This window comes from Dendropsophus ebraccatus, chromosome 1 (assembly GCF_027789765.1).
Source record: "Dendropsophus ebraccatus isolate aDenEbr1 chromosome 1, aDenEbr1.pat, whole genome shotgun sequence".
NCBI classification, from domain to species: domain Eukaryota; kingdom Metazoa; phylum Chordata; class Amphibia; order Anura; family Hylidae; genus Dendropsophus; species Dendropsophus ebraccatus.
This window is the reverse complement of record NC_091454.1, coordinates 14,486,997-14,502,528: the sequence shown is the minus strand read 5'-3', so window position 1 is coordinate 14,502,528 and position 15,532 is coordinate 14,486,997. Positions and strand designations below refer to the sequence as shown.

Sequence of the window (15,532 nt, the reverse complement as noted above, 5' to 3'; positions counted from 1 at the left end):
AGACAGCGCCATACCTTGTATAGTGGCCATGTTAGGTTACTGCAGCTCAACTCCCATTGAAATGAATGAGAGCTCAGCTGCAGTAACCCAGCATGGCCACTACACAATGTATGGCGCTGTTTATGTATGGGAGTTGTCAGGTGATAGACTTCCACCAATCAGATGCTGATGGCCCATCCATAAACAATACCTGGAAAACCATTTTTGAAATGAACTTTTTTTTTTTTAATTGATGGACTATCCTCAGGACATCTGATCATTCCTGTTCCATCAATCAGCTTTTTTATTGTAATTTTTATTTTTTTTATTTTCATATATTTCTTTTTATTATTTAAAATAAAATTAACAAAATCATCATCTGTTTGCCAGAGCTTTAGCGCTCACATAGAGAACAGAGCATGAAGCACACAGCTCCATACCTTGTGTAGTGGCCATGTTAGGTTACTGCACCTCAACCCCCATTGAAGTGAATGAGAGCTCAGCTGCAGTAACCCAGCATGGCCACTACGCAAAGTATGGCGCTCTTTGCTTACAGCTCTATTCGCTTTGTATGGGACAGCTTAAAAGCTAATTTGCAAGGTTATAGTCCTCCACCAATTAGATAGGCCATCAATAAACCAGTCATGGAAATTGCCTTTAACAAATTATATATATATATATATATATATATATATATATATATATATATATATATTATATATCATTTTATATATTTTTTATTTATTTTCTTTTACAGTCCCATAATCCATTGCAGTTTTTTCTCTAATACTGTATATACCCTGTTTCCCTTAAACTAAGACCTAGTAGAGGTTTTGCTGAATTGAAAGTGAGACCTAGCAAAGCTTTTGTTTAGCAGCATACCCGCCAAACAGAACACCAGGGCATGCAGCTGTGATTCTTCTTACCTGCCGCCGTTGTCCCCTACCTCCACCGTCCATTGCAGGACATGAAGACCGTCACCTGCCGCCAACCCCGATGTTCCCTTCCAGGGGCGTCACTTGTAAAGGTGCAGGCAAGGCATTTAGAGGCCTATCGCCTGCTGCCATCCTTATTGTCCCCTACCACCAGATGGATAGCTACACACAGTATGCCATTATACCGTTGTCTGCTGCCAGACTGTACGCTGTCCCTGCTGTGCTGTACTAGTGTGGTGTGGTGAGCTCCCCCTGGTGGCTGGAAGACACCATACCGTATGCAGTCCCTGCTATGCTGTACAAGTGTGCTGTGGTGAGCTCCCTCTGGTGGCTGGAAGTCACCATACCGTACATTGTCCCTGCTGTGCTGTACGAGTGTGTTGTGGTGAGCTCCCCCTGGTGGCTGGAAGCCACCATACCATACGTTGTCCCTTCTGTTCTGTGCTGTGGGGAACTCCCTCTAGAGGCCAGAAGTCACCATACTGTACGCTGTCCCTGCTGTGCTGTTCAAGTGTGCTGTGGTGAGCTCCCCCTGGTGGCTGGAAGCCACCATACTGCTTGCTGTCCCTGCTGTGCTGTACCAGTGTGCTTTGGTGAGCTTCCCCTGGTGGCTGGAAGCCACCATACCATGCGCTGTCCCTGCTGTGCTGTACCAGTGTACTGTGGTGAGCTTCCCCTTGTGGCTGGAAGCCGCCATACTGCTTGCCGTCCCTGCTGTGCTGTACCAGTGTGCTTTAGTGAGCTCCCCCTGGTGGCTGGAAGCCACCATATCGTACGCTGTACGTATGCTGTACGAGTGCTCTGGTGACAAATCTCTGGCACTTGCTGGGACCAGTTGCTTTGTATGAAAAACTTTTGAGGTGACCTACCCCTTTAAGTTCTCCAGAACAGTAATGGCACATGCTGAGCGTCACTTTCTGACCGGTACAGGAGGTCCCAAGTGAAAAACATAGGGCATATGGTCTGAGGTTATCTACATGAGGTTTTTCTAACATTTTATTTTATTTTTTTGCTTTTTGCATTTTTTACATTTTGCTCAAAAGCAGCTTCTTCAGCTCCAAGGAAAATAATGTCCTGGTTGGGTTAGTACAGTACGGGGGTTTATGAAGTGCCAGTGTGTGTGACTGAGAGAGTTGGCAGCCCAGGCATCACTAGTAAACTGTGTCACCTGAGGGAACAGTGAATCGGCTCTGGTGTGATGTGGTGCTGGGAACGTGCCATAAAGTATCACATAATCCTCGCACAGGCTTACCGCCTCCTTCCCGGCATCTGTGTGATAGGTTAAAGGGCAACTCCGGACATAGTAGCAAATCCCCATAGAAAACCTCTCCTGCTCTGGAAAGTTCCTGACATAGACAGAGGTGGCAGCAGAGAGCACTGTGTCAGATTGGAAAGAATACACCACTTCCTGCAGGACATACAGTAGCTGATAAGTACTGGAAGACTTGAGATTTTTAAATAGAAGTAAATTACAAATCTGTATAACTTTCTGACACCGTAGTTCCCCATTAAGGATAACTCTCATATGTCACAGCATTGTAAACATTACTGAAGACCTCACTTTTCTATTTGGAATGCAGAGTTATCCTTATATGATTGATATATCATACAGCAGCTGATAAGTATTGGAAGTCTGGAGATTTTCTAAATAGAAGTAATTTACAAATCTATATAACTTTTGGTACCAGTTGATTTGGATAAAAAAAAATAAAGATTAGCTTTAATAGTATGGTGTGGTGGTGTTATCCAGTCACAGTATGGCGGTATTGGTCAGGTCTGGTGTGGTGGTGTTATCCAGTCACAGTATGGCGGTATTGGTCAGGTCTGGTGTGGCGGTGTTATCCAGTCACAGTATGGCGGTATTGGTCAGGTATGGTGTGGCGGTGTTATCCAGTCACAGTATGGCGGTATTGGTCAGGTATGGTGTGGCGGTGTTATCCAGTCACAGTATGGCGGTATTGGTCAGGTATGGTGTGGCGGTGTTATCCAGTCACAGTATGGCGGTATTGGTCAGGTATGGTGTGGCGGTGTTATCCAGTCACAGTATGGCGGTATTGGTCAGGTATGGTGTGGCGGTGTTATCCAGTCACAGTATGGCGGTATTGGTCAGGTATGGTGTGGCGGTGTTATCCAGTCACAGTATGGCGGTATTGGTCAGGTATGGTGTGGCGGTGTTATCCAGTCACAGTATGGCGGTATTGGTCAGGTATGGTGTGGCGGTGTTATCCAGTCACAGTATGGCGGTATTGGTCAGGTCTGGTGTGGCGGTGTTATCCAGTCACAGTATGGCGGTATTGGTCAGGTATGGTGTGGCGGTGTTATCCAGTCACAGTATGGCGGTATTGGTCAGGTATGGTGTGGCGGTGTTATCCAGTCACAGTATGGCGGTATTGGTCAGGTATGGTGTGGCGGTGTTATCCAGTCACAGTATGGCGGTATTGGTCAGGTTTGGTGTGGCGGTGTTATCCAGTCACAGTATGGCGGTATTGGTCAGGTATGGTGTGGTGGTGTTATCCAGTCACAGTATGGCGGTATTGGTCAGGTATGGTGTGGCGGTGTTATCCAGTCACAGTATGGCGGTATTGGTCAGGTATGGTGTGGCGGTGTTATCTAGTCACAGTATGGCGGTATTGGTCAGGTATGGTGTGGTGGTGTTATCCAGTCACAGTATGGTGGTATTGGTCAGGTATGGTGTGGCGGTGTTATCCAGTCACAGTATGGCGGTATTGGTCAGGTATGGTGTGGCGGTGTTATCCAGTCACAGTATGGCGGTATTGGTCAGGTATGGTGTGGCGGTGTTATCCAGTCACAGTATGGCGGTATTGGTCAGGTATGGTGTGGCGGTGTTATCCAGTCATAGTATGGTGGTATTGGTCAGGTCGGTGTTATTTGTGAGGCCTGGAGCTATTACCTACCAATCTACCATCTACCAATCCTGTGGTGAGAATTTCCTCAGACAATATGCAGACTGCTCTAATCATTGATTCCATGTGGAAATTTGTTTATGCTTTAGGGTACGTTCACACTCCGCAGCTGATTTTCTGCAGCAGATCCGCAGCAGATTTCATTAAATTAACTGAACACAGCTTTAAATCTGTACAATCAAATCTGCTGTGGATCCTGTAGGTGTGAAAGCTGTTAAAAACCACGAAAAACGCGATTCAGACATGTTTCTCCATGTGGAGAAATGCATGTGGCCGAAACCAGGCTCCTATTTCTTCCCCAGTAGTCATGTGCTGTTACCAGGATTATTGGCCATACGCCTATTGGTTACTGCATGAGGGTCTGGCATCTGCTGCATGTGGTGACATACAGTAAGGAACGCGGCCTAAGACTGATCAGATATCAATATGTTGTTGAGAAACTAGAAAATCCTGATGCTAATTGGTGAGAGAAGATGAAGCGTCTGCAGGTGTAGTGCCGGGGCAGCAGCAGCAGCTGGTAATACGGCCCTGAGTATATCATCAATGTATATAAGCCGGATTTACATCTGTGCGGGATCACAGATTCTGATTGACACCTGGACGGGTCGGCTTCACATGAGGTCCATGGACCCCAATAACTTTAATGGGCTCTGTTTTTTGTTTTGTTTTTACAAGATTTTAACTAGTTAAAGGGGTTATATAGAATTAGTAAAACATGGCCACTTTCTCCCAGAAACAGCATGAGTCCTGTCCTCATTTCAGGTGTGGTTTGTAATTAAGCTTCATTCACTTCAATGGAACTGAGTGCTGTCTCTGGAAGGAAGCGACCATGTTTTTCTATTTTTGGATAACCCCTTTAAATGAAAGGATTATGTGAACCCAACCTAAGGCCTCCACCAACCCCTAAGCCCCATATTAAGAATGAATATCTTGTTTGATAACAAACTTTGGCGGAGATTTATCAAACATGGGGGAGATTTATCAAACATGGTGTAAAGTGAAACTGGCCCAGTTGTCCCTAGCAACCAATCAGATTCTACTTTTCATTTTCCAAAGAGTCTGTGAGGAATGAAAGGTGGAATCTGATTGGTTGCTAGGGGCAACTGAGCCAGTTTCACTTTACACCATGTTTGATAAATCTCCTCCATGGTGTAACGTGAAACAGGCCCCGTTGCTCCTAGCAACCAATCAGATTCTACTTTTCATTTTCCAAAGAGTCTGTGAGGAATGAAAGGTGGAATCTGATTGGTTGCAAGGGGCAACTGAGCCAGTTTCACTTTACACCATGTTTGATAAATCTCCCCCTTTATCCTTATCAATTTGAATGGGGTTGAGCTGCAATACCAAATACAACCACTGGATACGAATGGCGCTGTTTTTGGGTTTGATCTCTGCGATCACCTCTGATCCTGAAGTGACTGAGTTGTTTCCGGATAACTGAGCATCAGTCTTTTTTAGGAAACCCATGGCTGGACCCTCCAAACACCATAAAGCGATGCCATATCCTAACCCTAGTCCAAGACTTTCTAGAATGGGAATATCCCTTTAAGGTCAGTAAAGGTTCCTGAGCCAAGGACACTGTGAATGGGGAATTTCACAAGCTATAAAAATGCCCGAGCTGAGGCGGCCGATGGCGACGTCGTCTCTTCGGATTTTACAGACAGTCTCACATTTCACAGTAATGTTGAATGGAAGTGTGACTTCTTCAGCCGCAAAACCTTACGAGACTTCATGTGGAGGCACCAGACACCCGCGAAGAGGGTGAAAACTGGGAAACGTCTTTCACATATAGGGATAGGAAGGAGCTGAGATACTATGAAGTATCTAAAGTATCTAAAAAAGTATTTGCCATCATTGGCTGCCTACGAGAGGCATCACTTACTCACTGCTTCTTCTGCGCTCACTGTCGCCCCCAGCTGAGTGATACAGTGTATGAGATGCTTAAAGGGGCACTCCAGCGAAAATCTTTTTCTTTCAAATCAACTGGTTTCAGAAAGTTATATAGATTTGTAATTTACTTCTATTTAAAAATCTCTAGTCTTCCAGTACTTATCAGCTGCTGTATGTCCTGCAGGAAGTGGTGTATTCTTGCCAGTCTGACACAGTGCTCTCTGCTGCCACCTCTGTCCATGTCCAGGAACTGTCCAGAGTAGGAGAGGTTTTCTATGGGGATTTGCTACTGCTCTGGACAGTTCCTGACACGGAGAGGTGGCAGCAGAGAGCACTCTGTCAGACTGGAAAGAATACATCACTTCCTGCAGGACATACAGCAGCTGATAAGTACAGGAAGACTTGGGATTTTCACTGGAATACCCCTTTAAGGGAGTTGAGTGTGTGGAGTGACAACTGCTATGAGAACATTTCTGGTTTAGTGGTTTTCTCTTTTCCAACCTGTTCAGCTGTTGAGTATCTAGCTGCTGGTATACTGCCCCCTATGGATGCAAATACAAGAAGATGAATCTGAAATTTATAGGGGCACTCCAGCAAATGTTTTTATTCTTTCAGATCAGAAAGTTATACAGATTTGTAATTTACTTCTATTTAAAAAATCTCCAGTCTTCCAGTACTTATCAGCTGCTGTATGCCCTGCAAGAAGTAGTGTATTTTTTCCAGTCTCACACAGTGCTCTCTGCTGCTACCTCTGTTCATGTTAGGTACGGTCGAGAGCAGTACCAACTCCCCTGTTCTGGACAGTTCCTGACAAGGACAGAGGTGGCAGCAGAGAGCACCACTTCCTGTAGGACATACAGCAGCTGATAAGTACTGGAAGACTGGAGATTTTTAAATAAAAGTAAATTACAAATCTGTATAACTTTCTGACACCAAATTTCTTTTCACCGGAGTTCCCCTTTAAACATTACTGAGCAGCTCACTATTTGGGATGCAGAGTTATCCTTATATGATTGTTATATCATACGGCACAGTATGTTTGATGTGAGTGATTGTGGTGAGGATTCCGACATTACTGCTGAGTCTGCAAAGAGTTAACATCCCTGAGTGAATCTGTGGGTTAATGGCTTGCAGATGACTCCGTCTCCCCTCATACCTATGAGCCTGTGCTGATTCATCCTGGGACCGAGCCAATAACTCATTCCAGCCTGGCTTTGTCTGAGCAGCTGCATTCGGGGCATCAGACTGCAGGCTACACAATGTACAGTGAGAGTCAATGAGGGACCACGTGGTGCCGGATTATCTGAAGATCCTACTATACTATACAGAGGGAACTTGATATTCTGTCACTATCTACAATATAGGTTTGGTGATATGGCTGACCCATCTCCATGCCGGAGCTAAAGAGGCCGCTGGCACCAGATTGTTAGAGTATGGCAAGTTATGGCAATAAACAGGACCGTCAAGGTGGTCCCACAGAGGATCAGTTAGGTTCAAGTCTGGGGAATTAGGGGTTAGGGTAGGACTTGGTCACGTTCAACCAACCAATGTTGGACATTTCTAGCCGTGTGACATGTCCCATTGTCTTGCTGGAAGATCCCATCTGCCCTAGGGGAGACAATCGGCAGCTATAGGTGTATGTGATCTGAAAGGATGGATTTATACCCATATTGGTTAAGAGCGCCTCCACCTGGATGAGTGACCCAGAGAACATCCCCCAAACCATAACACTGCCTAATGTTTCTCACCTGACACACCAACATCCATCCATTTGATGGAAAAGAAAACGTGACTCATTGGAGAAGACAACTCTTTACCGATCAGCAGAGAAGACAACCCTTTTCTGATCATTGGAAAAGACAGCCCTTTACCGATTATTGGAAAAGACAGCCCTTTACCGATCACCGGAGAAGACAACCCTTTACTGTTCAGCTTAAGAGACAGCCCTTTACCGATCAGCAGAGAAGACAGCCCTTTACCGATCAGCGGAGAAGACAGCCCTTTACGGATCAGCAGAGAAGACAACCCTTTACCGTTCAGTGAAGGAGACAACCCTTTACTGATCAGCGGAGAGGACAACGCTTTACAGATCACCGGAGAAGATAACTCTTTACCATTCAGCAGAGAAGACAGCCCTTTACCGATCATTGGAGAAGACAACCCTTTACCGATCATTGGAGAAGACAACCCTTTACTGTTCAGCTTAGGAGACAACCCTTTACTAATCATTGGAGATGACAGCCCTTTACCGATCAGCGGAGAAGACAGCCCTTTACGGATCAGCAGAGAAGACAACCCTTTACCGATCAGCAGAGAAGACAGCCCTTTACCAATGAGTGGAGAAGACAACCCCTTACCGATGAGTGGAGAAGACAGCCCTTTACCGATCAGTGGAGAAGACAACCCTTTACCGATCATTGGAGAAGACAGCCCTTTACCGTTCATCAGAGAAGACAGCCCTTTAACGATCACCAAAGAAGACAACCCTTTACCGATCATTGGAGAAGACTGTGCTTTACTGATCATTGGAGAAGACAACCCCTTACCGATCATTGGAGAAGACAACCCTTTACCAATCATTGGAGAAGACAACCCTTTACTGTTCAGCGGAGAAGTCAACCCTTTACCGATCATTGGAGAAGACAGCCCTTTACCGTTCAGCAGAGAAGACAACCCTTTACTGAACAGCGGCAAAGACAACCCTTTACCGATCATTGGAGAAGACAGTCCTTTACTGATCAGCAGAGAAGACAACCCTTTTCCAATGAGCAAAGAAGACAACCCTTTACCGATCAGCAGAGAAGACAACCCTTTACCGATCACCAGAGAAGACAACCCTTTACCAATCATTGGAGAAGACAACCCTTTACCAATCATTGGAGAAGACAACCCTTTACCGTTTAGTGAAGGAGACAACCCTTTACCGATCAGCGGAGAAGACAACCCTTTACCGTTTAGTGAAGGAGACAACCCTTTACCGATCAGCAGAGAAGACAACCCTTTACCGATCATTGGAGAAGACAACCCTTTACCGATCATTGGAGAAGACAACCCTTTACCGATCAGCAGAGAAGACAGACCCTTTACCAATCATTGGAGAAGACAACCCTTTACCGATCAGCAGAGAAGACAACCCTTTACCAATCATTGGAGAAGACAACCCTTTACCGATCATTGGAGAAGACAACCCTTTACCGATCATTGGAGAAGACAACCCTTTACCGATCATTGGAGAAGACAACCCTTTACCGATCATTGGAGAAGACAACCCTTTACCGATCAGCAGAGAAGACAGACCCTTTACCAATCATTGGAGAAGACAACCCTTTACCGATCAGCAGAGAAGACAACCCTTTACCGATCATTGGAGAAGACAACCCTTTACCGATCATTGGAGAAGACAACCCTTTACCGATCAGAAGAGAAGACAGACCCTTTACCGATCATTGGAGAAGACAACCCTTTACCCATCATTGGAGAAGACAACCCTTTACCCATCATTGGAGAAGACAACCCTTTACTGATTGATCCCAATACTACAGAAAAAAACTGAAGCCTTTTTCTACCAAGGTCAGTTCATTATCAGAGATGCAGTGACCATCTGTCTGCTCCAGAGCCCCATAAACAGTAGGTATCACTGATTCGTTGTTTGGTAGCACCCTGGATCGATATGGCGGTGAGCTGCTTCTATATAGTGTGTCGGTCCACCCTTTCCACACCTTCGTGGCCGATGTTCACCCCCCACATCAATGATACATGGTGCTCTGCAAATGTTGGACGAGAGAAAGGTCACACATGTTAAGATTTCAACACGTCCAATCCTTTTGTTCTTGGGGAGATAAGCCTCTGAGGAGACCTTCTCCTGAAGCTGAATATGCATGGTTATCTGGTTACCTCTTATTCCACCAGATAAAGAATCCCCCCCTGCTGTTCAGATCAGGCTCCAGAAGCCAATGCTTCATCCCCAAGTCCTCTCCTTGTTCTTCCCCTTTTCAAACCTGATGAAGGGCATCAGGCCGAAACGTTGTCTAAAAAAACAAGAAGGCCCCAACACTTTCCTATAAAGCTACAATAATCGCTGACAACACTTATCGCTCCGTCTACGATGGTCTCCAGTATGAGCCCTGAAGAAGACGGCGATGAGAAACATCCCATCCATATGATTCCGTTCAGGGCAATGGGTAGTAAATTCCGATCCGCCTTTCAACTGAGGGCAAAGCTGAAGTCACACACAGCACACGGAAACAGCTTGAGTGAATTAAGCCGCGCTCCTCAGCCAGGAGACTATTTGCACATTCAGTCCTAATACAGAAGCCATGCGTGTTCTTTCTTTCAGGTTCACTGAGTATTAAGAGGTAGCCGCCACCTATGGAGACGCGAACTGCCGATCTGAGGCTTATCGGGGGGGGGGGGGGGGGGATCACAAGTCGTTTCCTTTCTTTACTCCATAGAGACCTTCGGTGTACATAGGGGTGAGGGGGGCCCCATACGAGACCACACCCCTGACCACATGGGGCAGAAGGACCTGGGACTTGTTTGCCCCCGGTTTCCTTCCACCACGCCCTCATTTTCTATTGTATGGCTGACAGTAAGGGAATTCCTACAATCCTATTGATATAATGTATACAGCCATGGGCAGGACCCCTCTCTCCAGGGGCCACATAGCAGATAGATAGATGGATAGGTGTAGCTGTATTATTTATTCACTATATGGCGGTATAATTTCATATCATTATGGGATATCCATGCTCTGATCTACTATGAAAGTTCTAATTTATTATTCAATCACCATGTGGCGGTATTATTTACTCACTGTATCACTTCATGGCAGTAATATTAAGCTACTGTATGGTGGTATTATTATTAAGTCCCAGCATGGCAGTATTATTCAGTTACAATATGATCAGCCGCATTATGTTGGTATAATTCAGTCGCAGTATGTTGGTGTTATTCAGTCACCATATGGCGGTATTGTTTGCTGGCGTATGGAGGTATTATTTAATGGCAGGATGGGTGTGCTCTTCAGTCACCATATGGTTGTATTATTTGGTGACGTATGGTGGTATTATTCAGTCACTGCGTGGTGGTACTTTTCTGCCACTTTGTGATGGTATTATTCAATCATTGTGTATGTTAGTATTATTCACCTACTGTATGGCAGTATTGTTCAGCCGCTATATGGTGGTATTATTTATTCACTTTATGATGGTGTTATTCAGTCGCTGCATTGTGATATTATACTTCCACTGCATCCTAGTGTTATTCAGTTGCTATATGACGGTATTATGTATTCACTTTATGATGGTTTCAATCTGTCACTGTATGGTGGTATTATTTATTCACTTTATGATGGTAATATTATTTAGTCGCTGTATGGTGACATTATACTTCCACTGCATCCTAGTATTATGTATGACGGTATTATTTATTCACTTTATGATGGTTTCAATCTGTCACTGTATGGTGGTATTATTTATTCACATTATGATTGTATTATACAGTCACTGTATGCTGGCATTAGTGGTTGTATGGTGATATTATTCAGGCACTGCATGCTGGTATTATTTAGTTGCTGTATGGCGTTATTATTAATTCACTTTATGATGGTATTATTCAGTCGCTGTATTGTAATATTATTCTTCTACTGCCTCCTAGTATTATTCAGTAGCTGTACGGCGGTATTATTTATTCACTTTACGATGGCATCAGTCAGTCACTGTACGGCGGTATTATTTATTCACTTTATAATGGCATCAGTCAGTCACTATATGGCCATATTATTTATTCACTTTATGATTGTATTACTCAGCTGCTGTATGGTGGTATTATTTAGGCAATGCATGCTGTTATTATTTATTCACTGAAAAATGGTATTCACTCACTGTATGCTGGCATTATTTGTTGTATGGCGGTATTATTTATTCATTGAATGATGGTACTAATTACTTACTGTATACTGGCATTAGTTGCTGTATGGCGGTTTTATTTATTTACTGAATTATGGTATTATTCACTTACTGTATACTGGCATTAGTTGCTGTATGGCAGTTTTATTCACTGAATTATGGTATTTTTCACTCACTGTATGCTGTCATTAGTTGCGGTATGGCAGTATTAATTATTCACTGAACAATGATATTATTCACTAACTGTATACAGGCATTTGTTGCTTTATGGCGGTATTATTTATTCACTGAATTATGGTATTATTCACTCACTGTATACTGGAATTAGTTGCGGTATGGCAGTATTAATCACTGAACGATGGTATTATTCACTTACTGTATGCTGGCATTAGTTGCTGTATGGCGGTAATATTTACTCACTTAATATTTACTCACTAACTTACTTGGTCTTGTGGTTTTCAGCCTCATTGTACCAACTTTACCAGTACTTTTCGGAAGGGGCCTCCAGGAGCCCATAGGACACACAATGAAGTTTGCATGGACTGTATATCTTCTGATCTGTCCCCCTCCCCTGTCCCCTCCTGAGTGTTTGCAGGGAAGAGGATTTTGGAGAGGAGGGCAGCCCTCTCTCCTGCTGCTTTCTGAATGTCCCTGCCTCCTCTTGTAGACTTTTTTCCTCCTGCTCCTCCTACACTCTCTTAGCCGAGCTCAGACTATCCCAGTCCCAGGTCCCAGTCCCTGTATTTCACAATGAGTCTTCCAGAAATGATGCTGCTACTGAGTCTTCTCCCCATTGTGCTCTACAGAGGTGAGTCCGGATGGTGGGGGGCAAAGGGCCCCGGGAGGTTCCCATAGTTTACCCCCGGAGTTGTCTGCATTGGGCCTTATATTGATTGGGGATTTGGGACAAATCCTTATAAATTCCTTGGAGTTAATAAGTAAACAGCAGCGAGACCTCTCCATTGTCTTCTGTCAAGGTTGGGAGGAGTGCTCAAGTTTCCTCCTGTTCGTAGCACTTTCTTCAATGGGATTTTTGGAAAGTTTGATGTTTTTTACATGAATTTTAAAATTTTTAGTATATTAGTTGCTTGCAATGTATATAATATGAGTATGCCATGGATCGAGGTATTGTGCCACTAGCATAAGGGTGAGATAGGTGTGTTTGGAAATAGCTGTCCCCCAAGAGCTTGCAATCTAAGTCATATTAGGAACTATTCAGTCATGTGACTTCAGACCAGGTATCCTGCCATTGAATATTACTAAATCTTTTACTATTTGCAAGGTACTAGATGAATTTTGAAATGGCTGACCCCAAGAGCTTGCAATCTATTGTATTCAATACCAGCTCTTTAAGAAGAACTATTCTTGGTATATGAATTGTAATGTGATCCTTTCCTTCTTAGAAGTTCCTCTTACCACTATAAATTGTACAGATGTAGCAGAGCTGATATGGTCATTTGGTACAACTTATGATGTCTTACCTGGAACGGCAATACGTAACCCTAGGGGGAGTTAACAAACTCGGCTCTGCTACGTCCGCCAACTCGGAGATATCATTGTATCCAGGAATTTTATGTAATCCTTGTGGCGTTCTGCATGGTTGGATACGGCTGCATTTACTCTGCCCCGTGTGTTATACCCAGTGTCAGTCTTTCCGATAAGTTTATTTTTCTAACATCTGTGGGATACGTAGATTCTCTCCACTCGTGGCGTATCAGTTATACATCCAGATGTAGCAGAGTTAGGTTTGTTATGGAAGAGTTTGTATGGTCTCTGTATGACTTTAGGCTTTGGAGACATGACGTTCTTTAAGACTGACCCAGGACTTGATGGACCAGGTGGTCTTTTTGAGTTATACAGAAGATAGTGGATTAGACATTGACCCTCATGGGTATAGGGGCTGATGCCAAGGCATTCTTTGTACCATGTGATGGAATATGTTGGCGCTACAATTGTGGAATTGTGCATTCTAGTTCCTACAAAAGACTAAAGGATACCACACGTTAGACATGTTAGCCGAACCTGACAATTTCAGCAGGACCACCCAACTGCGGGGGCTTCCTGACACCCCCGGGCTTAATGGCATAATCTTCAGAAAAGGATTGGGCATGGTGGATTCCAGTTCATTCTGAACGCTTGCGTACTCAGCCGAGCGGAGCGTTCATGTGTATGTGGGGATCATGAGAAACAGATGTTGGCCAAACAAATCTCAAGGGCTTCATATATCATCTAAGCTCGCCCTGAATTATTAGATACTCGGACGGGACTAGATGGTTTTGATCCAAAGGTCAAACCCATTGACTTCAATAGAGCCATAGAGCTGAAAGTGCCCAACCATGGAGCAGGACATCTGTCCATCGGTGGGATCCAAGATTACAGCCCCATAATTCATCTTCAGCATTTAACGAAAAGGTTTCCATAGAGGATTCCACCATGTATCCAATACTTGTAGTAGTAAGGACAACTGGTCCCCAACAGTCCATAGCCAACTCAGCAAAATGTTGACCCTCATAGTAAGGAAACCTTCTAGACAGTCTGGGAAGAGTTTAGGATCATATCACTACTTTAGTCATCATCTGGGGAGACAACGGTGGTCCAGTGAAGGGACCTAGACCATGAACCATTATACTGTAGATGTCGTTCACATAAATTTTTTGTAAACCAACCCATTGAACCCTCTAAGTAAAGATGGACATACAGGAAGTTATAACTGAGTACAACCAGATGTCCAACCACCGGTGTCTTGTAGACATCTGTTTGTATGTGGTCAATGTAACCAAGATGATGAAGAAACCTCAGGACTAGGTTACAAGGAATATCATGTTACCACCACAAATGGTCAATTATGTTCAAGTTTCAGGTCCGAGTGGGGGCAACAACCAAGAACCTAAAGTTCTATAGGCATTGGGAGACCCCATTATTTATTGAGGGAAAATGGATCTGTATTGTTATTGCAGTAGAATTGGATCTAATGGTATGGAGGTTGTCCCAAATATATTCAACGGCAAAGAAGGTGAAGGAATGATGGACACGCCCAAGAAATAGGATTTTTTCCCTCTTATCAAAAAACATTCTTGTGTTGAATCGGGAAGAAAAGCTGTCGGCCAACAACTATCTTAAGTGTGTGGCCACATTCTAGAGAGCCACACGTAATTCTGGCCATACATGTTAAATAGTTGTCAGTCAAATGTTCTTTTAGCTGATGAAAATCTCTCCTGAAACCCCATAGATCAAGCTAAGCATACATGTAGAGGAGAGTAAACCACTGCCAGACATCTTTGAAGGTGGCTTATCTCCTCGAGAATAAAATGTTTAACCTCAACGTGCCTACCTTTCTTTCCCTGGTCATCTGAGGAGAGTTGGCACATTAAATTGAGGGTCTTCAACCCACTTTAATGCGTATGGACATCTTTGGTTGCTCATTTGGTTGACAGATATCACTCTTGGTCCCCAGTACACGTATGCCACGTTGGCCTACCCCAACATCAGTAGAGAGTTGGGAGACCACCATACTCATTAGGTTGTTGGCTGATCCAGCCACACCTGGCTTAGCCAACATTTATCTAAAGGTGTAAGGCCAGTTTTAAACTCGAAGGTATTAAAGGTTGTTACTAGATCAAGTGGAGATCCACAGCTGGGCCCAATGTCTTTTAGGAGACAATGTTGGACTTGTGCTCACCTAATATCCTGGATAATTCCTATTATTCTTTGTGAATAAGAAATTAGATGGATCCGATTCACCATTGAAGAGCAGATATCCCATCGAAGATCTTCCAACCCATCAAAAAATCTCCGCATTTCTTATCGAAAGTCATCTCCCCCCCCCCCACACGCGTATAACACAATTATTACCCAATAATTAGATGAAACTGAAAAATTGGGTCATCAATGACCTTTA

General features: G+C 44.0%; 1 protein-coding gene and 1 long non-coding RNA gene across 3 annotated transcripts in view; one reads left to right on the top strand and one right to left on the bottom strand.

Moving 5' to 3' along the window:
* The window catches only part of LOC138789269 (uncharacterized), a 95,691-nt gene that overhangs the window by 11,140 nt on the left and 69,019 nt on the right, over positions 1–15,532 (bottom strand). The gene's annotated exons all lie outside the window — the stretch shown is intronic.
* Positions 12,327–15,532, top strand: part of FBLN1 (fibulin 1) — a 49,372-nt gene continuing 46,166 nt past the window's right edge. The window contains exon 1 of one of the 2 annotated variants that reach the window (XM_069967867.1): positions 12,327–12,442. In XM_069967867.1, the coding sequence (XP_069823968.1) occupies positions 12,385–12,442 (58 nt within the window). In that variant the 5' untranslated portion in view covers positions 12,327–12,384. The remainder of the gene's footprint in view (positions 12,443–15,532) is intronic. The other variant, XM_069967858.1, reaches the window with a different exon arrangement.